This window comes from Eleutherodactylus coqui, chromosome 1, assembly GCF_035609145.1.
Source record: "Eleutherodactylus coqui strain aEleCoq1 chromosome 1, aEleCoq1.hap1, whole genome shotgun sequence".
NCBI lineage: Eukaryota > Metazoa > Chordata > Amphibia > Anura > Eleutherodactylidae > Eleutherodactylus > Eleutherodactylus coqui.
Window position 1 is genome coordinate 518,531,840 of NC_089837.1, and position 27,434 is coordinate 518,559,273.

General features: G+C 47.1%; 1 protein-coding gene across 1 annotated transcript; it reads left to right on the forward strand.

Annotated features, from left to right (window-relative positions):
- The first annotated feature begins 310 nt into the window (after nucleotides 1–310).
- PCF11 (PCF11 cleavage and polyadenylation factor subunit) lies at nucleotides 311–26,171 on the forward strand. Its single transcript, XM_066588158.1, has 16 exons — nucleotides 311–613; nucleotides 6,771–6,896; nucleotides 9,834–10,019; nucleotides 10,141–10,338; nucleotides 11,287–12,359; nucleotides 12,446–12,629; nucleotides 13,550–13,949; nucleotides 14,615–16,188; nucleotides 19,038–19,140; nucleotides 20,094–20,210; nucleotides 22,175–22,283; nucleotides 22,369–22,552; nucleotides 22,755–22,910; nucleotides 22,996–23,088; nucleotides 24,949–24,984; nucleotides 25,278–26,171. Exons 1-16 carry the CDS (start codon nucleotides 446–448, stop codon nucleotides 25,491–25,493), a joined length of 4,923 nt encoding a protein of 1,640 aa, XP_066444255.1. The 5' UTR covers nucleotides 311–445; the 3' UTR covers nucleotides 25,494–26,171.
- Nucleotides 26,172–27,434: the final 1,263 nt, after the last annotated feature.

Sequence of the window (27,434 nt, forward strand, 5' to 3'; positions counted from 1 at the left end):
GAGAAGAAGGAGATATTACATGGCAGCAGCCTGATATACGGCAGATTCCACACATTATTACACGTTTCTATGGCTTATTACGCGCGCCGTGTCTCTGCCCTCACAGCGGTTGCCATGCAAAATAAGCCTTTCCTAGCAACCAATCAAAACCCGCCTCCGCCTGAACGCCTCACGCTGCGAGCAGTGGGCGTGACCCGGGACAGTTTCGCCGCCTGCCCATTCGTTGCGCAACTTTTATTCCAGCCAATGAGAAGCCTCGATGTAAGGGCTGACGTCACGGCGGCTCCCGACCTCTCCTGGTGTAGTTTTTCTGGCGGTGGCAGGCGCCATCTTGTCAGAAGACGTCGTCAGTCACGGAGGGGAGAAGCCGAGGTCCTAACGGCCAGCCATGCTGTGATACCGCCTCACCGTTTCCTCCTTTCCCTCGTCCGCCTCGCTCTCCACAATGGCGTCCGTTGAAGCCCGAGAGGACGCGTGCCGGGATTACCAGTCCTCCCTGGAAGACCTGACGTTCAACAGCAAGCCGCACATCAACATGCTGACCATCCTCGCCGAGGAGAACGTGCAGTTCGCCCGGGACATCGTCACTCTTATCGAAGCGCAAATCGCTAAGGTTTTTATGACATCAGCATTTTCTTCTCTTCTGTGTCCCCCTCCCCCTCCAATATGGCGCCCGGCCTCGTTCTCTCCGCGCCGGCCGCCATCTTGCCTTGCTGTATATACAGCTCCCTTCCCCTATAGGACAGCAGGCCCCTATAGAGAGCTGTCAGGGTCACCCTGGCTGCCAACATGGCGGATCAAGTAGGTCAGCTGACCAGGTGGTCATTGAGGGCCCCCCGAGCGGGTGGTCTGCCCCATAGTGGCTGTAGGGGAGTGTCCGTCCGGTGGGCCGACCGTTAGGATGTAGTGCTGGCAGTGCGGGGGGGCTCACTAATTAGTCGCCGCGTGTATATGGCCTCTGCGTCTGGTCCGTGTTCCCGGCTCTCGTGTTAATCTGCGGGTCTGTTCCAGAATATTCCACGTCCGTTTTGTAGAACGCGGCGAGACCTTTTTTTTTGCTTCTGTATTTCTATTTTATTGCGCAAATGCGGATCCGTATTTGCGCTGTAGAAAGTAAAATACGGAGGTAAAGATGGACGCCCGCGGTTGTAGCGCCCGTTACCAGGCGTCTGATGCCGGCTCTTGGCACATTCGCAGCAGGGCAGCCGCCTCCTCCTGACGGATCTGCTGGGTTCAGTTGGCGCCCGTGTGGTGCTTATAGAAAGTTTGGTCCGTATTCACTGATCTAAATTGTCCGTTAAATCTACGGGCGCTTAAAAATAAAAACCGTAAACGTGCGCCGGCATCTGGTTTTGGCGTAACGTTTCCGTGCGTTGTGCCCACCGGTTTCGCTCGCCTTATTGACTTTTTTCCCCCCGTTTTGGTTCACGGGGAAATGCGGTAAATATAGATGCGCCGCGGCGGTAAACGCGCTCGGAGCTCGGCGGGGCGGTCGCGGGCCGGAGGGAGGCCTTAAAGGGGTCGTGCCAAGATATGACGCAGGTGGGGGGTTGCGGTTGTACTCTGCCATTTCCGATGCCCCCGGTGAGATGGGGGGGAGGGGGCGCTACAACTTGAGGCCTCGTTTACACGGCGGAGATCGCTACGCATTTTGTGGCGAAGTCCGTGTAATTTTAGAATAGTATGGATTCTGTGACGGCTCGCGGGGGGGGGAGGGGCTCCACATGTGGCTTATAGCGAAGACTAGCGGTGCGGGATCTGTCGCGGGTGTATTCGCCCCGCCGACGGGCTAAATCTGAGGGCGGCTCTGCGACAAATGGTCAGTTCTGCTATCAAATCCGCATAAGAAAAATGTAGCCCATGTCAGAGCGTGTACGGCCTGTGCGAACGAGGCCTCAGGGTTGTCTTCGCCGCCACCCTCAAGACGGGTCATCAGTTGTTGCTCAGCGGGGTCCAGTATTCCGGATTCCAGCCATCAGCTGATATCAGGCCTGCTGTCGTTGCTGGCAGCAGATAGCGCTGTCTGTGGTGTAGTGGCCCGAGCTGGTATTGCAGGCACAGCTTCCGCTGAGTTCAGTGCAATACCTACTATGGTCAGTGCTGTAGCAAGCCCAATATGAACTACCGCTGACCGTCCTGAGGGAAGACCATTCCTAGTGAAGTCCCAAAAAGCCTCCGTAGGGGGTGACATAGAGTAGCTGTCCGGTAGCGACCTCAGTGGTCATGTGACTTCTCAGCCGGTCACAGGTCTCCACCGACGGCCAGTGACTTGTGTTCTATCGGGCTGCGGTCCTCCACCGGTCGGACACCAGTAGGTCCCAAAGCTGCTTTAGAAAGATCCCTTTTATAGTAAACGCTTAAAGGGCTTGTCCTACCAATAGAATGTGACCGCTGTACACATGTGACCGCTGGGGCCCCACTGATCCGGAGAACGGGGTTCTGGTCCGTCCAGGAATATGTACTGCTGCGCTGCTCAGTCCAGTGGGGCTGCTGGAGAAAGCGACGTTCCAGCGCTCCTCTGTGGCGCCCCCGTTGGATTGAAAGGAGCAACAGTGCGCAGGTGTGACCACACGGTCTCCATACCTGGAAGGGCCACGGCCCTGTTACCTGGACTGTTGGGGTCCCTGTGGTCAGACCCCACCTATCTGCAGGGAAATTTCCCAAGGGGTAACTTCTATTCGTGGGACGAGCCCTTAAAGGGGATGTCCAGTTCTGTAATTGATAAAAGGGGTTGTCCAGTGTTCAGATATGCCAAAAAAAACAGTAATAAACGAGCATAACCAAAAATTTGTTACATAAGAATAAACGTCACTCCGCTCGGCCTCAGCGACTGAATCTATAGAAGGGTCACATGATAAAAAAAAATATATATATATATCAGTATCTCTGCTTGCTGTCATTGAATGAGGACAGATTTGTTTACTGAGAAACTGTTTGCTTTGAGGCTGGGTTGACATGGGACGGATTTGCCGCAGGATTTCTGTGCGACAAATCCGCCCGCAGATCCTAATCCCGTGATTGGCCATCGTTCACACAGGGCGAACAATGCGTCACGTCAAAGCCGGGCGGAACCGGCGATGTGTTTCAGAACTGACAGCCGCAGCATGTCAATTCTTCTTTTCTGTTGCGGCCGCCTCACTCCTCTCTATTCTTTTCTGTTGCGGCCGCCTCACTCCTCTCTATTCTTTTCTGTTGCGGCCGCCTCACTCCTCTCTATTCTTTTCTGTTGCGGCCGCCTCACTCCTCTCTATTTGGCCAGCGAATGTCGGCGGCCGAACCGCTCCAAAACACGCGGCGACATGCCACAGGTTTTGAGTCTGCGGAAATCTCGGTGGGAAATTTCTGCGTGATTTCCGTCCTGTGGGAGCCCAGCCCTATTGTATGCCGTGTAGACGGCCCTGCGGCCGCTCCGTTGTGAAGCCCCCAAACACCTGACAACTGTTGGCCTAGTGATCGTTCATCCAACAGCCATTAGGGAGGTAAGCTGCAATCAGACGGCTCTGGCGGAGGATTATCTCCCAGGAAACAATCAGACCTTGAAATGCAACATCCCTCGATCCTTCTTTTGGCCAACATCCTCTTGTTCGGGGGTCTCTAGGCCGGCTCACATGTTGTAGCACTCTGCTTTCCCCCAAAGGTTATGTTTGAGACCACGGAGACTGTTCCCACGTATTCCGCAGCGGGTCAGCTGACTCCTAGGAGGCGAACAGAGTCCAAAGGTGCGACCGTCACTGCATGTGACCGGCTTTGACATGCTGCATGTGACGTCTGCTGTCCTGTACGCCAGAAGAGACGGAAGCAAACGGGTCACATGACTCTTCGCCTCGTTAAAGGGATTAGATCCGCTGTGCGATGCGTCTTAATACGGGCCTCCGCTCTGTAGATGTATCCCCAGCCGGGGATTGTCCAGACTTGGTGTCTGGTGTATAAAAAGATCAGCTCCCAAAGTGTGGCCCCTCATATACATTACATGGGCAGGGGGCCCTTCTAGCATTAGACCATTTAATCCCGACAGACTCATAAGGTGTGAGCTCGGGCGCAGTCTGTATGTTTCTTGGCCTTGGCCCGTGTCCACGAGCAGAGAAACATTGTGATTTCTCCACTCGCGTCCTGCAATTCGCATCATGCTGCGAATTGCCATGATTCTCCGCGGTCAGCCTATCTGTCAGATAGGCTGACCGCTGAGATCCATCTGCCGGCTCCCGCAACGGATTTCGCAACGCCCGTAGACAGGCAGCCTTGGGGTCTGTTCACACGGCCGAAGTCACCGCGGTTTCAGAGGTGGAATTCATGCAGAAAGTTTTGTTTCAAAATCTGCGTCTTTCTGATCGCTCCATCAACGGGCAAGGTCTGCGCGCCATTCTGATGCTGAATATCACGTCTCTACATCAAGAGGTATTGTGTACTTGCCTCAGAAGCTCGCGGAAACGTGGTTCTCCACACCGAAGTTCTGCATGTGGATCTTGTCCATTGATAGTTAAAACCGCTTGTGGATCCGCGGTAAAAACCGTGTTAGCGCACATTTAAACGTGGGTTTTAGAGTTGGAGTTCACACAAAAGACTCTAAGGGCCCGCTCACATGTCCTGCCTAGGAGCCCACCGCACACGGCCCCCCGATAACCTACGAGGTCCACGTGAAAGAAAAATCGCTGTATGTCCTTTATCATCCATTGTTACAGGGAATGTGTGCGCCGTGTGAATGACAATGTTACTATTCACTGACAGCAAGCAGAATCACACATTGAAGTTAAGAGCTTTTCTTTATACAATGATGGTTTCTTCAGACCCTTTAATTAAAGTGAGCCGTTGGTGCAGGGCGGCTCCTGTATCATGTGACCAGCAGTCCCCCGCCCTGAGCCTAGGTATATTATATAATGTGATTGTACCATGTGACGTGTATTGGGTTACCTGCCGGTGATGTATGATGTGTAGTCGGTGACTGCTGTAGCACGGTCACGTTGCAGCTTGTACTCCGCTGCCACCCTTCCCCCACCCCACATGCTTTAACCACATGTCGAGTATTAGTTCACCTATATTATTTAATAAATGGCTTTACCGTGTGTGACTGGTATGCTGCAAACTCCAAATAAAATGTATAAAATATGTATTTGTCTTTTTTCTTTACCATTGTTTTTTATTGTATGGTTTGTGTTCCATTCACAATATTGCACCAGAGACCTGCTACCAGCGGGGCGGGTGGGCCGGGGCGAGGTGATGATGGTGGGTGGGGGTCTTTACATCCTTGTTATCTCACATGTTTGGGTGCGCCCTCCTGAGGGTGGCGGGCTACCGGCCGGTATGGGCCGGCCACCATGTGTCTTTTCATAGATTGTCTCTCCTGCTACAGAGGACGGGTTAACGAGTAACGGATGCACTAATTGTCGCTCGGTTTTTGCTGGCTGTCGCCTGGTCTCTCATGGATCCGTTCAGATGTGGGAATATATGGTGACAGGACCTATCCAGGGGAGACCAGGGTTACTTGCAGCCATGCGGCTCGAAAGACCTTTCAAGGCGTTGTCTAGGATTAGAAACACTTGCAGAAAACAGCCCCACACCCATCCACAGGCTGTGTGTGGTACTGCGGCTCAGCCCTATTGGAGTGAATGGTGGCTGCAGTGCCACACACAACCTGTGGACGGGTATTGTGGTGTTTTTTGCAGAAAGCAACCAGGTTTTTGTAATCCTTGCAAAAACAGTGCCCCCCCTGTCCACAGGTCGTGGGGGGTACTGTAGTCACCATTCACTTCAATGGGGCTGAGCTGCAATACCACACGCAGCCTGTGGACAGGGGTGATGCTGTGTTTTTGTAAGCGGCCTTGTTTCCCTAATCCTGGACAACATCTTTAAAGGGAACCTGCCATCACCTTTCAGCCCCATAAACTACTATAGGGATCGAAGGTGAGGGAGTCTGGGGGATGCCCTTCATACTCGCTGGGCGTCCTGTTCCTGCACCGTGTCCCCGTGAAGTTGGCGCGCACACGTGACCCTTGTCAGCTGGGTGTGTGCGCACGCTCTGCCACAGATGAATGGGAGACTGCATGCACACAGCCGGCTGACAAGGGTCACGTGGTGCGCGAGAACTTCACGGGGACAGGGCGCCCAGCGAGGTTTAACCCTATCTCCCCCCAGGCTCCCCGCTCCCTCCCCTTTGATCACTATAGTAGTTTCTGAAGGGTGATGACAGGTTCCCTTTAAGGTCCCATTCAGTCTACTTTCCTCTCTGATGGGTGGCTGGTCACAACACGCACTACACGACACGGACACATATAAAGCTGTGGACTGGACTGGTGGAGCGGGGACAACCGGAGGAACCAGCTAAGCACCTAATGTGACTGAGTGGAACAGGTGACACATGTCTGGGAGCCGCGGATCTGAGGTCGGCCTGTGTACACAGGTGACACATTTCACAAGTCACATTGGATGAGTCAATATCTGGACTGTGATCTGGAAGATGTCACTAAATGTATCTTCAGCAGTTGCCAGATGGACGTGTGCTTAATACCAGTGAGCACCGGGAGCGACGCCGGCCGGCTGCGGACTTCGGAAGCAAACGCTGCTTGGTGGTTGAACTGTAAAATAAAAAAAAATTGGATGTCTTAGAGCCTGTGATGCCGTGATGGGAACACTAACCGTACTGGTATCCTTTACTGTAATCCAGCGTTGTTGTATGGGACGTAACGTAAATCTAATCCTTGGTTTGTATACGGATGGGAGCTGACGTGGGGCGACGGTTCGTGTCCTACTAAACTTACCAGTTTTCTTTTATTTAGGCCTCTAGCACAGAGAAGCTGCCAGTCATGTATCTTATGGACTCCATTGTTAAAAATGTCGGAAGAGACTATCTCGCAGCGTTTGCTAAAAACATAGTATCCACGTTTGTTAATGTGTTTGAAAAGGTATAGATTCATTATTCTTTCTCATGTTCACTGTACTGAAAGCTTTACTCTTGGCCTAGGTGCTGCGTACCCGCGGCCCGATGGCACAAGGTCTACAGAGCTGTAGGGTTTGGTGCCCGAAGGACCGGGACGACAAATCTCTACCGTTCTGTAGCTTTTATGACTTCTAATATATTTCTGCACGTCTATGATTTGAGATGTAATTGCTACATGTTGAAGGGGTATGATGATGATGATGCACCTCCCAGGATCGGCACCACTCCTGTCTATGGCCCATGGACAATGGTGGTGCCGAGACGAAGGAGATCATCCCATGAAAAGCATTATTGCCTATCTGAGCACTGGGACCTCCCACGATCTTGAGACGGGTGTACCCTCGAGTCAGATGGAGCGATGGTGCATATGTATAACCACTACTTCATTCACGGTCTACGGATATGCTGCTGTTCTGCGCCCCGTAGAAGTGACCGTGACACCATATACCGGGCTGACTCACTGGCCCCTGATCTCGTGATTAAGGGGAGCCCCAGCAGCTGGCTTTGATCATTTACCACCTACCCGAAGGATAGGTGCTCAGTGATTTTTGTGGTATAATCATGTATACTATTTAAAGAGGGCCTATCCCTTCTCTTTAGATGTTTGAGACTCTGTTGCCACCTCTTTGCACCCCTCTCTGAAAGCAGCACAAGGCAGCGCCTGTCACTGATCAGTGATCTGTCTTCTGTGTGAATCTGGGCTGTAGTTTGGGAGAAACTTACATTCAGTAGCAGCACAGGAAGTAGTCCCACCCACCCGGCCCTCCAGCCACTGATTAACTGCTGTGTATTCCTATATATAGAGAGCTACATTGGCTGGAGGACGGGGTGGGCGTGGCTAGCCTGCGGCTCATGAATATTGAGGACTGGCTGCTACTTATGTAAGTTTCTCCTGAACTACTGCAGAGATCCACACAGCAGACCTATCGCTGTAATCGGCCTGACGGTCACTACCTTGTGGGGCTCTCTGTTGTGCTGTTCCTCTGTTATTCCTCCAGGAAAGGTTTATAGAGAGATCCTTGGTCTTTCCATTCATGTTAATAGGATGTGTTCCCTGCTGTAGGTTACAGTTACATTACTGAGTAGACACGGTGTGCGGGGCACGGTAAGGCCGGCTGCACACGGGTGGATTTGAATTGTGGAATCTGGAGTGGGCCATCGCCTCCGCATGCCGCAGCAAATACTGCCTATAGTGTGCTATGGAAAGTGATTCTTCACGCACATGAGCGGAAACCGGCTGCGCTTTCCGCTCACGGATGAAAAATCACAGGATGCTTCCTATTCCTGCGGTGTCCGCACGGACGGCTTCCATTGAAGTCAATGGAATCTGTCCGGGCCGCGGCTTCTGCAGAAAATCTGTACGGCGCATGTCCGATGGCGAGTTGTGCGGACCATCCGCAGTACAGATGAAGATTCAAGAACGCAGGTACGCGCGGATGCCGCTGCTGCCAGGGCCAGAATGCGGAATCCGGCTCTGCTGTGTGCTTGCAGCCTTACACCCAGCTTTCTATACAGTTTTCAGTAACAGAGAAACGGCACAACAGTCAGGAGAGAAGCTGCTCAGACGACATTGGATCTGGCTACAAGTATTGACTAGGACAGGCCCTCTTTACAGCCGTTTTGCTGACGGCTATATGTAGGGTGTAATTGTACCTCTGAATGCTGTTACTGCCTGCGCCAGGGATGAAATGGCCTTTTTTTCTGTGGTGCAGAGGATCTGCACAATCCTCATTCCCAAAGTGCCATCCAGCAAGCTGCTCCCCATTGGGCTGACAGCTGTAGTTGGATTTCGAATGCCACAGAGGGGGCACTGGTGCTGCCACGTTGTGGAACAAAGGAATTTTATCACCGGTGTAGATGGTAACTGCATCCAAAGCTCTTCTCTTCACTGGCCCTTACATAGAGCTGGCAAACAACTGACAGACTCCCTTTTCAAGGGGTTTTCCAGGCACCTACTATTGATGACCTATCCTCAGGATAAGTCATCTAGTTGATCGCCAGGGACCCCCAGTGATAATCTGATCACCCAGCCCGCTGTCAGTGCAATGGGGCCAGAAGTGAAATAGGAGGCAAGGATCCCATTGGTTTCAGTGTGAGTGAAGCCGTCTGTCGCATCCTCCTCTGTCCTCAATGACTACTTCTGGCCATGCCACACTGACCTGGACAATAGGCTAATGCCTGTGAGTCCTTAGCAGACCCCGGCGATTAACTACTGATAACCTATCCTCAGGATATTTGCATGGAAAACCCCATTTTTATATTTTAGGGGGTCATCTGCAGCCTCTGTACACCTGGCCATCGACCATCCCTGCTCTCCCTCATATCCATTCAAGCCCAGGAGATAGTTATGGAAAGTTGTTCCATTTCACCCAAGCTTCACTTCATGTCTGCATGTAGCCATGTCCGAGGGGGGAGCGGGCTGTGTCATAATGGCAAGAGCGGGAAACTCATGTATTACCTGTACAAGAACACACTGTAAATGCTTCCTACAGTTTATTAGGGATTTATTTTTCTCGTGTTTTTGGGTTTGCTGGAGCAGCGGTCCCACAATACAGCGGGGCATCGGAGAACCTTCAGCTTTCTACACTCGGCTTGACTGCGAGTCACAAAGCTGATGGGAAGATGCCGGGACTTATTTGTATACTTCTGGTTGTCCGGCTGTATTTATGGGATCATCTGTTCAAGTAACTGGAAAGCAAATTACAACATTACCTATTTTGTACTAAGAGACGAAGCTTTTGGCTGTTGCTTAATATATTCATTTAGGTTTCTAGTGTTCTCCCCTGTAAAGCTACAGTAAGTAAAGTATATGAACCACTATTTGTGTACAAAGTGTGACGCAGAGAGTAAATCTTCATCTATCCAGTACACAGTCAATACACAGAATGTTTCTCTCTTCCAGGTGGATGAAAACACTAGGAAAAGTTTGTATAAGTTACGGACCACGTGGGATGAAATATTTCCCTCCAAAAAACTGTTTGCACTTGATGTCCGGGTCAATCAGCTGGACCCGGCATGGCCCGTCAAACCCTTACCTCCCAATATAAATTCTCCCAGTATCCATGTCAACCCGAAATTCCTTAACAAAGTAAGTACCAGAAATGCATTTATGTTGTTGTCGTAGTTTTTGCTTTCCCTCAGCAGTAAAGAGCCAACACTTATAGCAAAATAAACATTTTAAAACCAGTTTTTTTCCCCTCTTTCAATAGCCGGAAGAAGCCCCTACAAGTGCCGCCTCAGCGCCAAAATCGGTACCGCGTGCCCAACCTGCTAATGCTGAGCCACAAAAGCCTGTGCTTTCCCAAGAGCAGATAATAAGGCAGCAATTGCTGCTGAAGCAGAAACAGTTGTTAGAACTGCAACAAAAGAAGCTCGAACTGGAATTAGAGCAAACAAAAGCCCAACTGGTAAGTGAGGGGTTAATTCCAGTATAGACGCACGTTTGTCTCCATTCAGTGGAAATGTCTATGCACGGATTTATTTGGGTTCCGTGTGACACTTGGCTGCACATCGCTGTAGACTTCAGTCATCTCGGAGGGCTGTTCACAGCATCCTGATGCAAACGGAGATCTCCACACTTTTCTGTCCCCTCTTGTAGGATGTTGAAATCGTGAAAAGCTGCAATAATGCGATTTCCTTATCGTGTTTTAGTTTTGTACTCCGTGCCCCGGTACCTTTTTGAAGTTTTCCTTCACTGTATTCTACTAAGCTGATGCTATATCAATCCCTGCCTGCGCACCTCAGCTCTCCTTTACTAGCTGTAACTTTAGCGACGTACTGTGTATGCGCCTTGAGGATCGTTACTTCCACCGCGTCCGAGGAGTAACTAGACTTAAGGCGCATTCACAGCATGCTATGATGAGTGAAGCAGGTTACTACGGGAGGTGGTGTATACTCCTTCAATGGAAATGTACAAAGGCTGGACAAATATCTGGGATGATTTAGTAAATCCTGCACTGAGCAGGGGGTTGGACCCGATGACCCTGGAGGACCCGATGACCCTGGAGGTCCTTTCCAACTCTCCCATTCTATGGCACCTGTGTGGGATTACAGTGAAGAGAAATCTGTATGCATGCCAACCAAGAATAGGGGCGGCTCTGAGGGAGATGTATAACTTCTCAACTATTTTTAATACAAACCCGGGAAACTTCAAAAGCAGATTGTAAAGGTACCGGGCACGGATCGAAAAACTGATTGGCAATAAGGAAATCTTATTAGCGGCACTGTAGACTGCATTGTAAAAACCTGATGGCTGCATGCACTTATATATTTATCAGTATGTTGTTGGCAATTTGAACCTCTAGACTGTAATCTGCTGATGCAAGCATACAAATGTTCCCTTTTCTTATATCTAGGCAAGCAGTTCAAGTTCTACGTCAGTACCTGTAAAGCCTCAAGTTTTGCCAGAGGTTCCTCGTGTGCCGCAGAAGGCTTTACTACCTAACTCGACTCAAAATACAAAGGAAAGGGTATTGGTGCCTCCAGTTGACAAACCTGCAGTGCCAACCAGAGACCCTCGACTTAATAGAGGGAGTCAACATTCAACACATTCGAAGGATCAGGGATCGAAAAAGGAAGTCAAAGCTAACCTGCATCCGCCTGAGCCCAAACCTGTGAAACCTGTAGCTATCGAGAAAGTAAGCTCCTCGACACGACATGAAAAGGCCAAAACAAGTGATAAATTGCCTAAAAAGGAGCCTGCGCACACAGACCATAAAAGTAAATCGAAGTCCCCTTCTCCTATGAAAGCGAAGGTACCTCATGCAAAGGACACAAAGTCCTCAGTTTCTGATTCTGCAAGAGACTCCGATGTAAGTAAACGAGATCCAAGACTACGCAAGCACCTCCGCGATAAAGTCGATGACAAACCTGAGGAAATGAAGGAAAAAAGACGAAGTACGGAGAAAAAGGAGGATCATAAATCTTCAGAACATCGCCAATCTGGAAACAGGAGCAAGATGGCAAACGGCATGCAAAAAAGTGAGCCTACTGGAAACGACGCTGATAAGCAAGCGGCAAAATCAAGCAGAGCCCCTGGTCGAAAGAGATCACGATCGCGTTCCCCAAAGACTCGATCACCAGTGCTGTCACCCAAGAGGCGAGACCGGAGATCGCCAACCAAAAGAAGGCAGAGGAGCCTGTCCCCAATTCCTTCACTCCTAAAGATCGGCAAGGTGCGCCAGCCTGGCGGGAAACCATCTCATTCAGAAGAGTTTCCACCAGGTACACGAGATGAGCGAAGTAAAAGAATCCCTAAGTTAGATGCCCGCAGCAACAGGAGGCAGAAGAGGAGCTCAGAAGAAAGGCAACAGGATCCTGCAAGTCAGACATCCATGAGGTCCAACTCTGAGCCAAAGGAAAACTTGGAGAACTGGCAAGAGTCAAAGACCAGCAAAAGATGGCGGCCCGGCTGGGAAGAAAACAAAACGTAAGTATTGTACGCTGTACCCTAATTGAACCTGTAGCTGAAAGTCTTGACTGGTCCTCTTAAATTAATCTGTATCTTTGTTGCAGCCCACCAAGCGGAGATCACCATCAGGGAAACAGAACCCCTCATGCAAGACATCGAGAGAACTGGCCCAACAAAGGCATCCTCTCGCCTCGGACACCAAAGCAACAGCCGTGGCTCAGCGTAGATGCCAACCTACAAATCCCTAAGGAATTAATAACTGCAAGCAAGAGTGAATTGCTTAAAAAGGTAAGCGCTGCTTCTGCTGCTGAGTCTTTAGTGAATATTCCTATTCACTGTACCCTCAATGGGGAAATCGGAGGAGATTTGCAGAGTAAAATACGCTCAAATTTTGACAAATTGCCCAAAAAGGCGTATGTTGTGTCAAATATAGTGTTTTTTGGGTTTTTTTGTCTAGGCAATTTTTTTTTTGCCTTACAACTTGGGTATATTCATCCATTTATGCATGTGATTTTATTTTTTTTTGTAAGCGCGTAGAGAAGGTCTACAGAAAATCTGCACAAATTTTACTTTCAGCTACCCTGAAAGTGTAAAAGAATTGAATTTTAAAGCGACTATTTCTATCTGACACCCACCCGAGATACTTCTCCTTCCTGTATGTTGCACCCATGGGTGGGTTGTATTACGTAGTCAAGACAGGTGTCTTGACTCTGTTTTTGTAACTCCCATAGAAGTGAGTGGCCATTTTGGAAACTGGGTAGCACAGTGGGCTTCGGTTTGTCCACAGCTTCCAAGGTATAGAAACGGTATTGTGAGCTATATCTTGGAAGCTGCAGATACACCATAGCCCATTGTATTACCCAGTTTCCGTAACTCCCATTCACTTCTATTGGAATAATGGAAATGACGTAAGCCAGCTCTGCTTTTTCCGCAATCCCTGGTGGGAGGCACATGGATGCGGGCGTTCTGATCTCCGCTGTGAAAGGCTCACTTTTGGGAACAGTTTATGGGAGAACAAGTTAGTCGTGCCGGGTTTCATATGGGAGCTTGTAGAAGACAGAATTCTCCTAAACCACTGAACATTTTTTAATATTACACTAAAGGGGTTTTCATAAACTTGTTCTGATCCGTCAAATGCCTGTAACTTGTACGAGTGGCTGAGGGCTAATCTATTCTGTATCAAAGTTCTTAACGGTTCATTATTGCAGGCGAATGACCGTCTGACCTCGGGTGAAATCACTCAGGATGAATTCCTCGTCGTGGCTCATCAAATTCAACAGCTGTTTCAGTACCAAGAAGAGAAACGGCGTTATGGTGCTTATGACAGTCCCACAGACGACCCCAAAAGTGACGGGCGAAAGAAGCCTCTCCTTTCTAATGCGGAGTTGAATTATTACCAGCATAAAGCCAAGCTGAGGAGGACGCAGGTTCAGCCTTTCATGGAAGAAGGCAGCTTCATGGATATGGATGAAATGGACTTTGACGGAAGAGAGAGTCAACTTGAGGATTTAATCAAAAATAGTTTGTCACCAGGAATGAGACCCCATCAGGATGATCTGGTCCATGATGGTCACAGGAGACTCGATGATGAGAGAGAACTTTCTAAAGGTAGGTTTCTTTCTATTACAATTCCACTTTTGACATTCTACACTGTTGACTAAGGGTCCTTCCTTTTACATGGGCCGGTTTTCAGGCTGCTGTAAATGAACGCTGATTAACAAGCATGTCAATTGGCACTCACGGGTTGAGAATTGCAGCTATGGATCTACAATGCTGCTGTGATAGTTTGTCCCTATTGGCCAGCTGTACATCTGCTGTTCGACGTATCTTTTTGATGTGGAATTTGCATCGGGAAATCCACACGTGGATTAATGTCATTGAAAGAGCTAATCCGCATGCGAAACCCCAGCAAATGGATGGGCAAATCTGGAGATGAGTTGCAGATTGATTCAGATCTGTGGTGGAATTGGACACTGGCTCTGCTGTGTGAACAAGGCCTTAGAGGGCCCATATAGCCCATCGCAGTGTCAGATGCGCCCACCAGTTTTTGAAGGAGTTTGCCAATTTGTGTGTCTGTACTGTCCCTGGATATCATTGCAAAGTAGGAGCAGAAATTCAATATACCTAATTCTCTGTTTTCGCGGTAGTTGTGCCTCCACCAGCGTTCACCCAACATCTCTTGATGATATGACTGTCTTTTTAGCTCTTCTTTGACATGTTTTGTTTGTAATTTTCCATTTTGTCCTCATTGCACTTTATTTTTCTCCATAAAGGCTTAAGAGAAGACAAGAGGTCGGCATACGATGAACCGTATCCCCACAACCGATCCAGATATAGTGAACCTGATCCACCCTTTGTAGATGATAAAGGGCTCATTGGAAAGGATAACCTGCAACACGTTGGCTTATGTGAGGAAAGACGACCATTGCTCGATACCCCAGCACTATTACCTGTCAGAGGAGATGGTGGTAAAGGATTTGATGATGCTGCCAACATGGTGAATCCAAAAGTGGAATCTCCCACAAAATCCTGCGCATTGTTTGAAGGCTCATCAGGTCAGCGAGGTGATTCCCTTTTTGATACTGTTAGAAATGATTTAGTTGATGCCCCGAGATTTGAGAAAATGACTGGGCAACCCGGTAACCAACCCATTCAGAGATTTGAAGGACAGAATCAAATTCTTACTAATCAACCAATCAATAACCAAAGGATGGAAGTCCTACCAGGCGCACCTTTAGGTCAGCAGAGATTTGAAGGACCACCAAATAGGCATATGGGTGCTCAAAGGTTTGATGGTGCCCCTGGTCAGCCTGGAGGGGTGTCATCACAATTTGATGGTATGCAGCCAATAGGGGGTCCAAGATTTGATGGCGGGTTAGGTCCACAAAGGTTTGAAAACGAATCCGGCCCGCAAAATTTCAACGGCCATCAAAGATTTGAAAATCCACAAAAGTTTGAAGGACCACAGAGGTTTGATGGTGGATTAGGACCTCAGAGATTTGACGGTCCACCCAGACCACTACTACAGCAGAGGTTTGACAATCCACAATGCACACCTATGAGGTTCGAACAACCAATGCAATTTGACACAATGGCTGGGCAACCTATGGGCTCTATGCACTTTGATAAGCCACGTGGTCCAAGGTTTGACACAGCTCTAGGTCCAAGATTTGATGGACCTCCTGGTCCAAGATTTGATGGACCTCCCGGTCCTAGGTTTGATGGACCACTGGGTCAAAGATTTGACGGACCTCCAGGTGCAAGGTTTGATCCTGGTCCTCAACCGTTAATGCGATTTGATGGACCAATGGGGCAGAACGTACCAAGGTTTGAAAATCCACAAGTACATAGATTTGACAACCAGCCGCCTCACATGCCAAGATATGATGTTATGCCTGGACAGCCATGTCAAAGGTTTGACGGTCCACCTGGACACCAGACCCCGCCAAGATTTGATGGACCAGTGCAAATGCAGCCACGGTTTGATGGAATGATGCCTCAACGATTTGATGGTCCAAATCAGCAGCCACGATTTGATGGGCCTATTGTGCACCCAGGACCACGCTTTGACAACCTAAATCCTCCACCCATTGGACAAAATGTTCCACCCTTCGGACAGACTGTACCATTTGAGCATCAAAATGTGTTTCCTGGGCAATTTCAGAGACCCGATCAAAGGTTTGATATGCCACAGGGCCCAGGATTCTCTGGTCCAACTGCCCCTGGAGTGCAGGGCTTTCCTAACCAACTTCCCCGCCCATCTGGACCTTACTTTGAGGATAACAAACAAGGACCTGGATTTCAGCACTTTAATATGCCTGTTGGAAATCTGCAGCCAAATCCACAGGTAAATGAATGTTTTTACAGAATGTCAAGAAATCTGTTGTAATTTGTATAGTATTTATATGTGTAATATGGGAAACTAATAGATGGCAAGAATACTCTTATGGTAGGATGTCATAACTTTTTGGCCTCCGGGCGCCTGTACATGATGCCGTTGACTTGTTTGCAACCATACATGGGTCTCTGCTCAATTCCTGGTGGCACCTGAACTTGTGAGTTGTCTCACAGGAATAAAGGGTCGTTCCCATCTCGGCAAGTTATTCCCTATCCACAGGTTCTGCCGCCACGCTGTGTTCTCCACAGGAGCCAGAGATCACATTGTATTCGCTTTGCAGCCCGTGCCAGAACAATGGAGCTGATTGCAGAGCTCAGACCACCTTCTGAGTTCTGCAAGCCGCTCCCGGAGGCTGATAAAGTACTAATGGACATTAGTGCCTATTAGTACTTTATGCAAAAGGATCGCTAAAACTTTCAATTGTTTGAAAGATTATCTTTCATTTAGACTGGACTAAAATCGGGCAAACTATGCTCTACTCATCCCCGCACAAACTCGCTCCCAGAGAGAATACAATGTTATCTCTAGCTCCCGTGGAGAACACAGCATGTAGTCTGAACGATTGTTTTTAAACTCTCCTAAAAATTGTTGTTCAGACCGAAAAGTGCACAATGGTAGCATTTAGACGCAAGGATTATTGCTTATATGCCATCGTTTTAACCAATTTTGAGCGATAGTCGTTGCGTGTAAATGGGCCTTTATCCTGTGAATATGGGATGGCTTAATTTCGTGGGCTAACCCTGTTAATTGAGTGTTTATGTAAATAAAGCTAATTTATTGTAAAATGAAGATGTTAAACCAACAAGATCTGTGCTTGCTGGCCATGAATTGAAGCCTTTTTACATCTAGAGGTTGAAATCTTTCCCTAAATATACCCATTCTTACAAACCGCCTTATGCCACAATCATACGATCATGTAAAAGGCCCTATAGCCAGGACTTCAGAGAAGGATTTAGAGGTTCTTATTTGAGGCAGGAGGGAAAGTGAGTTGGATGCTCTGCTTCATAGCTAGATGTATAACCAGTAGAAAGAAAGCTATTGTGATCCCGCTGTATAGAGCGCTGGTGAGACCACATCGGGAATGCTGGGGTTCAATCTGGAGACCTGTAGCAAGACTAAGACAAAATCTGCTGATTTGAAGTGGCTACAGCATTTTGGACATACCTTGACACAAGCACTCTGCCTCGTGAATCAGCTGATTGGTGGCGGTGCTAGAGTCAGGACCCCCTAATCTGCTATTTGATGGTTTGTCCTAACGATGGGCTATCAATCGTAAAGTCCAAGAGAACTCCTTTAATGTTCAGGAGTGGTTGGCAAAATAACAATAAATGAATGTGAGCCTGGGATAAATATCTGTCCTAGGAGAAAAATAAAGATGATATAAGGGCACCAGGGGTAACTTTTATGCCTTAGATCTGTTTTTGCACTAAGCAGCACAAATTTCTGTCCTGGACTCTAGATTCTTACCCGCAGTGATACATTGTAACAAGCAGTCAGCTGTGGTCTTGGCTTCAGTGACTCAAAGCACAGATCTTAAACCTAGTGGGACTTTAACCCTTTAAAGGGGATTTATCTGAGAAGTTTTCCCAAAGGGGTCCAGTCTGGAAGTATAATAAAGAGCTCCTATTCGTTGCTAACGGTTCGTCCCACTCGGGGTCTCCGCAGTCGGCATGTGACGTCCCATAAACTGCCCACTGACATCAAGTCTGTTTTATAGTGTTCAGTGTAAATGACATCTAACCCGCGGGTTGGTGCAATTACCATACCAAAACAATCTCTTCCATTTCTTAGCAGGTGTTTATGGATGCGATGAGGCTAAACACCTCTTTAAATTCCTTTTTTTTTAAAAAAATAAAAATTTGGAACAAAGTGCAGAAAAAAAAAATTGAAGGGCTCGTTCACACGACCGTCTGCATAAAACACTGTGGGTGCCCAGCGTTTTACTGGTTAGTGTGAGGGCTATCGGCGCGTATGGCATTGAGTGCCCTATGATTGACAGCATCTCTCACACGCCATCATGTGTAGTGACTGTTTTGTTCTCACGCTGCGTAATAGAGCATGCTGCTATTTTTTTCATGCGCGTATCTACACACGTACGGATCAAAAAAATCCATGTACTTTCATTGATTCCTCCGTGTGTGTAATATGTGGCTAAATCAGTTGTGTGCATGAGCCCTAACATTTTTTTCATGGCCCTGTAGGGGACTTGTGACCTGCGATTTTATGATCTTTCAGATAATACACTGCAGTACAGCAGTGTAGTAGTATTTTGCACTAAAAGCCATGGCAACCCATCGACTCTGCAATTTCACAGTGGAGGGGCTATGGCATCAAACGAAGCTTACTCCGTATATGCCACGATCAACATTGATGATGACATGTAAACCGTTAACGGGGTCTGTGTTCTTGCTGTTCCCTGTCATTACAGCGGGACGCTGGCTGCCGGTCACAGCTGGCTCCTCACTGCGGATGGCACGACCTCAGCTGAGCCCGTGCCATCCATACGACCTATGGTTGGCATTTTACATGAACCCCTTCCCATCCAGGACATGCCTATACTTCCTTGGGTGGGAAGGAGTTAAATGCAGCATAGACAGTAGGGGGACTACATCTACTAAGAACACTACGACTGTAACCCGTAGTGCTTTCTACAAACACATCCAAGTAGTAAACTGCCTGTGATTGTACAGTGGTCAGTAGTTCCCAGGATCTTCACTTGGGTGCTAAACCTACAGGCTTTCTGTAAATGTTAGAAGTAAAGTGCCAAGTTTAACTCTTGCTGTTCTCCTATCTTCTAGTTTCAGCCTATGGACAATATGGCTCAGCCAGCACCTTTCCCCCAGGAACCTCTGCCCTCCGCACAAATGCCGAACACTGGAGTATTTGCACAAAACCAGCCAGGTACGTTACGTTACCCCAGACTTGGTGCGAGTGTCTTTACAGCAGAACGTGACGTTAGCAGTTGAGCTGTGGCATCAGCCTTTCCCAGATGAAGTCTATGTTGTACTGGATTTGTTGTGTGGTGGGCACGGTGCCAGTGTACCCCTAATAATTTAGAACTCCCTAGTGACCAAGCTTTTTTTTTTTTGTTTCCTTCCCCCTCTCCTTTTAAAAAATCGTAACGCCTTTATTTATCCATCAACACAGCTATATGAGCTGCAATGGTACTATTTGGTGTGCTGAAAAACTTTAAAAAAAAATTCTAAGTGAAAAAATGGAATTTCGCCATCTTTCAGTGCATTTTGTTTCTATGACGCACAAACTGCAAAAAAAATGACATAACTTTATTCTATGGGTCAGTTTTTTTTTTTGTTTTTTTTTTTGCTGTACTACTATTTTTTTTCAGAGATATTTAATTATTTTAAGTTATTTTCTGCCGCCAGTACGGGAACCTCTAACACTGTTCAGGGCATTTAAAGGGTTAGCCGCTCTAATCAGCCGTGCGGTCGATTGGAGCTGTTGCAGCCGGGTGTCAGTTGTACGAAACAGCCAACGCCAGCGGTGCATGGAGGGAGATCGCCACACGATCTCTCTTCATACATAGACTGCCGATACAGGCCGTCAAAAGGCGTATTAGCTGTCGTTAGGGGGATAATGGAGTCTGTCTTCTTCTGCCGAGGTGTCTGGTTTTGATGGAAAAAATAAGTTTTCCTTTATGCCATTTTTATAGTCAAATGTCCATGTTCAGCACAGATGTGAACAGTGACTAACCCCTCTACACTTGTGCATCCTCATAAGACCTGTCCGTTAATCTCCACTTGTAATGCTATGTGACCGCATTCAGCGCACATGAATAAATCAGTGGCCTTATTACGGTTTGTCTATATACATTTTTTTTTTTGTCTATTTTGCAGGCGCTATGTTTTCAAATCCAGAAAATCACTTGGGTCAACTGGATGTTAATGAGCTGTTCTCCAAGCTGCTGTCCACAGGAATCCTTAAACTGTCTCAGACTGAAAGTGCTTCATCTCGTAAGTAAATCTCATTGGGCTCCTTTCACATCACCAGTGCAACATGCATTCACTGTGCATGCCAGGAAACCTACCATAGAACCTCATTCACACAATTTGGCATCCATTAGGGTCTTCTCTCTCAGGGTTGTACTGCAGCAGCCGGCTATTCCATGTAATTGCATACAGTAAGAAAAATGTATACTGTTTTGTTTGTTATACAATGGCAGGCTATGGATGATGGCTGCTACCACATGACATCCATTAAACATAGTCGAATCGCATTATTATGACCACCAATTAATATCCAGAGTAACCGCCGTGTGCCGCATGGTCAGCAGTTAAACTGATTGGGGGTGACTCTATAAGGTCCTGGTAGGTAGTCTCGGGTATCTGGAGCCATGCTGACTGCCTCCCACGGTTGCTGGAGGGTACGTGGGGGAGGATCCATACAGCGAACACTATGATCGAAGTGGTCTCACGGATGCTCCATTGCTCTTCCAACAACTGTCGGATTTTTATTTTTTACCGTGTGGCATGTGTGATCTACAAGGATGGATTTACAACCAAATTGGTTCAGAGAGTCTTCCACATGGATGAGCGGCCCGAGAGCCCCACGAACAACCTCCCCAGACCATAACGCTGCCACCGGCTTGTGGTGTTCCAGCAATGGTTGCAGGGTGTTTGTTCTGATGTTTTTTCCCCTGACGCGCCAACATCCGTCTATTTGATGAAGCATAACCATGACTCATTGGATAAGGCCACCCTTTGCCAATTAGCGGTGGTCCAATCTTGATACTGCTTTGCAAATTGAAGTTTTTTCTTCTGATGCACCCTTGTTAGCATAGGAGCCGTGACAAACTGTCTGCTTCGGAGCCCCATATGTAGTAGATTTGCTGAACTATTTGACACCTTGTAGTCACTTCCTTTTTCATGGTGAGCGGTTTACCTGTAGTGTACCGGTCGGCCCTTGCGCACCTTTGTAACAGACGGTCACCTTTCATCGGCACATGGTGCTCTGCAGTTTCCACATTAGTTATATCCAATGGTGCCATTTGTTCGTTTACGATACGCTTTCACCGCAGCAGCGCGCGAACAGTTCACAAACCGCGCTGTTTGAGAACTACTGCCACCCTTGGCCCTAAAACCAAGAATCGTCTCGCTTTGCAACTCTGATGAATCGCCCCTTTTATCTCTGACAGCAATCAGTGATATGTGAGCAGACGGCCTATCACACACCTTATATACCCACAAAGCCACCCACCTGCTGACATCGAAAGCGGGAGGTGGTCCTAATAATGTGATTCCACTATGTATGTCTGTCTGAGGCTTAAATCTGAAATCCTCCCAATGCATGGTGTGCAACACCTTGGACACGCACTGCTGACGCAGGAAGGGGTGCAGTGCCCGCAGGACACATTCAGTTCTGCATCAAATCCACATGGCTCCGTGCAGACTGAGGCGCAATTGTAAATGGCTTAATTCTGTTAGAAATTCCACATCAAAATTTCACCAATTCAACATTTAAAGGGATTGTACGATTATTATTTGAAATTTTAAGGGTGCAGATGTGTTAAAATAACAACTAGCAGTACTCACCTGTCAGCCTTTGCAATCCAGCTCTACAGCCCAGTGATCCACTCTTGTTTGTGTTAACTGCGGAAGTCAGGTGACCTCTGCCTGCCAATCAGAGGCTGCTGTGTCACAGTTCTGACCTCCTGTTGTCATGGCACCTAGGATATGAGCGCTGATGCCAGGAGAACGGGTATTGATGCTGCAGCCTCTGATTGGCAGGCAGTGTCAGCTGCCAGGGCTGAGGACAGGCAAGTACTGTTGGGATTATTAACGCATCTGAACATTTCATATAGTAACCGCCCTAGACGAGCCCTTTAAAGTAGCCGTGTGCCACCATCAGCCTGAACAGGTGCCACTATGGCAGACTCCATTGGAATGGACTTTTATGGTCTGATATCATTGTTTTATAGAAGCAACAGAGACCTCTACTCAATCTACACATGAAGAGGAAGAGGACGAGCCTTCAGAGGATCAGGATGTTCCCGACGTCACTGGCTTTACTATGGAGGATCTGAAACAGTAAGCAAAAGTTTTTCAGACATTGGCAGCAAGTAAAAGCTTGTGTTCTGTATAGCTTCTAATTATTGCGGTCATCTCCCTTTAGGCGCTATGAGAGCGTGATAACCCGTTTGTACACTGGCATCCAGTGCTACTCGTGTGGGATGAGGTTTACCAAATCTCAGACTGATGTCTATGCAGATCACTTGGACTGGCATTACCGACAAAACAGAACGGAGAAGGACGTCAGCAGGAAAATAACCCACCGCAGATGGTACTACAGCCTAAAAGTAAGTTACTTGAAGGGACTGCAGAGGACTAATCACATGGGAGACCAAGTATAAGCTGCGAACAGGTTTTATGCTTAGACTCCTTGTTCATGAAATGTGTAGGTACAAAGAATTCACTTCTGTATGGTTTTGTTAAGAATATCTATTAACTGGAAGTGTGTTTTTTTTTTTTGTTTTTTTTTTGTCCTCCTTTTTTTCATAGGATTGGATAGAATTTGAGGAAATTGCTGACTTGGAGGAGAGAGCCAAGAGCCAGTTCTTTGAAAAAGTCCATGAGGAAGTTATATTAAAAACTCAGGAGGCCGCGAAAGAGAAGGAGTTCCAGAGCGTGCCGGCCGGACCTGCCGGGGCCGACGAGGTACTGCATGGTGCTGATCCTGTATTATCATGTGACCGCCTGACTTGGTTTACAGCAGCTAAAATGTTGTTTTGTTTCGGCATAGATTTGCGACATTTGTAAAGAGCAGTTTGAACAGTATTGGGATGAGGAAGAGGAGGAGTGGCATCTAAAGAACGCCATGCGTGTCAATGAAAAGGTAAGACATGGACAGTCCAAGTGCATCTACAGCAGGCCTGTATTGCTGATGTGTTGTATTACGACCTTACTTTTATATAAGGGCATATCGTGAGTACAGCGTGTCTGGATGGGGCATGTAGGGAAGAAAAATCTGGTAACTGCGTGGGATTCCAAGTTCAAACACTTAAAGGCAAATGTAATAAATCCCAATTTCTTTTATAAGAAACGCAGCAAAAGGACGTGTTTTAAGGATAAATGACCCCTTCCTCAGTTTACCTGGGGAACCACTTGTCTGGACCATTTATACATTGTTCAGTGTGCCCCACAGCTAAGCTGAGGAAGCGGTCAGTTATCCTTAAAATGAGCCCCCTTTGTAGGTTTCAAACAGAAGTTAGACTTACTACATTCACCTTAAGTGTTTAGAATTGCTAGCTCGGGCCATTACCAAATTTTTCTACTTTGATTACTGTTAGACCCTCCCACAGTGGAGCTGGTATTCTCTGGGCTGTCGTGATTCCGTCGTCATACCAATAACTGGCCATTCTGGCCTTAGTCTTACTACTTAGGGGGAGCTTCAACTACTTTCCCCTCTACAGTCTGTGAATGGAACAAGCTCAAGAGCTGAGCCTGCTCCATGTGTCAGCTGTACTGGAGAACTCTGATCCCAGCCATTAACCCTTTAGATGTACAGCAGTATATAAATGGCCCAAAAGAGACAGAACTACCTCTGTTTTCTAAATGCCCACCCCTTTCCACAACAAGATTGCAGGTGGTTGCTCAGTGACTATGGCAGCCCGGGTGAGCCATGGATGTGTATAAAGTAGGGCTTAAAATGATGCCTGTAAAAAGTACTTCTCGCATTGCAGTATACTGAATTAGGCCCCCTGCACACAGGCAGAAATTCCGCGGCGGGATTTCCCGCAGAATTTCCGTCCGTACACGCCTGCATAGGATTGCATTACGATACGCAATCCTATGCAGACTGCCGCTCGAAATCACATTGCGGCATGCTCTAGAAATGTCACTCCCCGGCTGCCGGCTCCGGTCTGCACATGAAAGATCCGGGGCCGCTCTGTGTGTGGGGGTGGTTTAAAGATGACAAAGGATTTATTTATTGTTTTTATTTATTTATTGATTTTTTGGAACATTAGAAAATATGGATGTGATTGTTTTACTCCTACTGACCCTGAATGCTATAAAACCTCACTGCCCAGAAATGGCAAAATTGCAGGGGTTTCTTTTGTGTTTTTTTTTCATTTTTTTTTTTTTTTTTTTTCCCCCCTCTTCACCTCACTTTGAAATTTTTTCTCTTCTTTCAAAATGGTATGCTTTTGAAAAAGAGAACTTGTCCTACAAAAAACAAGCCCTCATGATTACTTGACGTTCAACTGCAGAGGCCATACCATGTGACCCAGTGTTGGAACCGAGAGGGAGTTGGATAAATACTTACCTGGTCTAGTGGTGTCAGGACCTCTGCTTTTCACCCAGTTTTCCCAGTCCCATCATCACGGGGAGGGTTACAGTCGGGCTCTTCTCTCTCTGCATCAACAGAGAAGGGGGCTGGCTTGGTAATTGGTGAGCCGGACAGCTAATCGCCTGTGATGATGTGATGGGCAACGGACGGGGCCATACCATGTTCCCTGGTGATGAAAGCGGAGGTACCGGCGCTACCGGACAGGGTGGGTATTTCCTCTCTTGACAGCCCCTTTTAAAGGGCTTTTCCCACAATAATGATGACCCTGTTTTATTGGGGGGAAGTTGGGAGCCTCCTTATCTGTAAAATTATGACGATATATTATGGGAAATCACTATTGTAGTGTGGTTTTGTCCCTTTTTCTTCCTCATTACCAACGTGTACCTTTTTGTTCCACTTTCTCAGATTTTCCATCCATCCTGTTATGAAGATTATAAAAATGTAAGTACCGTATCGTGGCGTCTTTATGCCATAAACCGTGTATTGAGTCTTGTGAGTAACATTTGCTTTTTCACAGTAACTTTCCTTTCAACAGTAAACCGTCATAAAGGTAACTTGTGGAATTCCTGCTTTTTAATTAGCCCTTCTCTGAACAGCGCCCCCTGGTAACAAATCTTTGGGGGAAGGATTAAAACTGGTCTTCTAAGGCGGCTAAGAAATGTATAGGATTATATCATCAGAGGTTTGTACTTCTCTGTATTGACTTGTGTCCCCCTCTTTTTTTTTTTTTCCAGACCTCCTCCTTTTTAGACTGCACTCCATCCCCTAGTAAAACACTACTAGAAAACCCACTGAATGCCATGTTAAGACTTGTTAAAGAGGAAGTGGCAGACACTTCCGACAGTGCAGTCAAAGTAAAGGAGGAGCCGGCCGAGGACGCAGCCAGTCACTGCGCCGAATCCATACCTCTGTTAACGGAGATCAAAGCAGAATCCAACGATCCGGTTTAGATTTGCACCTTTTACAGACGGAGAGAGAAATCTATATCTGCCATTTACAAAAAGAGACGAACGTAGAACTGGGGCGGGGCCCTGGTTTAACTATTTGGTTACTGAATACATTTTTGTATTTGACTTTTTTCTTATGCTGCCTGCACAGTTTCATGTGTGAACGATTCTGTAAATGTGTGCAGATTGTAAAATCTTATGGAAAAAGAGGTATTGTATGATTTTCACCTGACTGTAAATTATAAATAAAATTATTTTTGCTATACATGGAGTGTGATGATTATGCACACCATTCATGGGTTAAAAACGAATAAAAAATAAATTTGCTTTACTCTTGGTTGGAAATGTAAATTTTTGAAGAATTTTCTTAGGTGTAAATTGCAAGCTTTCCCTGATACGAAGCATAGGACGAGTACGTTTTCTGTGTTTAGCGTAGTTTTTTGGTTTTTATTTATGAATGGAGAGCAGAACAATTAATATCTTTACAGGTAAACGAGGAGATGAAAACTTTAATTTAAATAGACAAAGAAGGCAAAAAAAGCCTCAAACGGAAGCATGTAGATAGTCTAACGAGGCGACTTCATCCCAGCAGCCCGCTTTATTTTCAGTGTTCACTTTTCTGAATGCTTTCAGTACAGATTAAATGTTACCATTTAATTACTAATAAAATGATCGAACGAATTACTTGGTTTTTGTATTTCTTGTGGATGACTGGTGCGATGAGCTAAACTACACGGCCAGCTTGTGATTTACAAGGCATTCGGAAAGTCTTCAGATCCTTTAATTTTTTTTTACATTTTGTTATATTGTGGCTCTGTGCAAATGTAACCAATTGTGTTTTCCCCATTATTCTGCACTCAATACTCCTTAAAGGGGTTGTCTCGCGAAAGCAAGTGGGGTTATACACTTCTGTATGGCCATATTAATGCACTTTGTAATATACATCGTGCATTAAATATGAGCCATACAGAAGTTATTCACTCACCTTCCCTGCGCTGGCGTCCCCGTCTCCATGGCTCCGTCTAATTTCAGCGTCTAATCTCCCGATTAGACGCGCTTGCGCAGAAGGGTCTTCTGCCTTCGGGTCTGTCCGGCAGCAGCGGCGTTCTGGCTCTGCCCCCTTCTACGTGTAGCTGACGTAGAAGCTACGCCATTTTCATGTTTTATCAGATGTGTGCCATGGGTTCAGTCAGGGCTCTGGCTGCGCCACTCAACGACATCTGAGTTGTCCCTCAGCCCCTCCTGCGTTGTCTTGGCTGGGGTCTTTAGGGTCGTTGTCTTGTTGGAAGGTGACACTTCTGCCCACTCTGAGGTCCCTTGCGCTCTCAATCAGGTCTTCATTAGTTCTGTACTTCATCACCCCTGACCCGCCTCCCCTCCCCCAGTTGCCACCATTAGTCTTTACCGTATGGATGGTATTGGGCGGGTGAGGAGCTGCGCCTGCTTTCCTCCAGACAAAACTTATAACTGATAATGTTTGTCCAATCAACTGAATTTCCCCCAGGCATCCCCAATCAAGGTGTAGAGACATCTCAAAGATTATAAAGAGAATTGGGAGGCCCATCCCCCCCTTCCCACGCTAAATTTCAAGTATCATACCAAATGGTGTGAATACAGTTTCCCTGAAAAGAAGACAGGGTCTTGTATTAATTTTTTTTTTTATACTTTTTTTTACATGTTTGGCTGCCTGGACACTATTTAAAAATTAAGCTAGGGCTTACTTTCATGGTAGGTCTTTTCAGGGAAACGGGGTACTTATGTCAAAACATAAAGTTAGAAAAACCTTGTAATTTTTTTTAAACCCGATCATTCAGTTGTCTCTTTGTCATGGGGGTATTGAATGCAGAATAATGGAGAAAAATGTTACGTTTTATGTTGTGGCCTTGTACAAATGAAAAGGAAAAAAAATGTAAAGACTTCCCAAATGCAGTCTATGTGCTGCCA

Excerpts from the sequence above, each read along its gene's own strand:
- PCF11 (XM_066588158.1), top strand. The coding sequence starts at position 446 with ATGGCGTCCGTTGAAGCCCGAGAGGACGCGTGCCGGGATTACCAGTCC. Across the intron at positions 13,950-14,614 it reads TGAGAGAGAACTTTCTAAAG|GCTTAAGAGAAGACAAGAGG; the intron begins GTAGGTTTCTTT and ends TTCTCCATAAAG. Across the intron at positions 22,284-22,368 it reads ACTATGGAGGATCTGAAACA|GCGCTATGAGAGCGTGATAA; the intron begins GTAAGCAAAAGT and ends ATCTCCCTTTAG.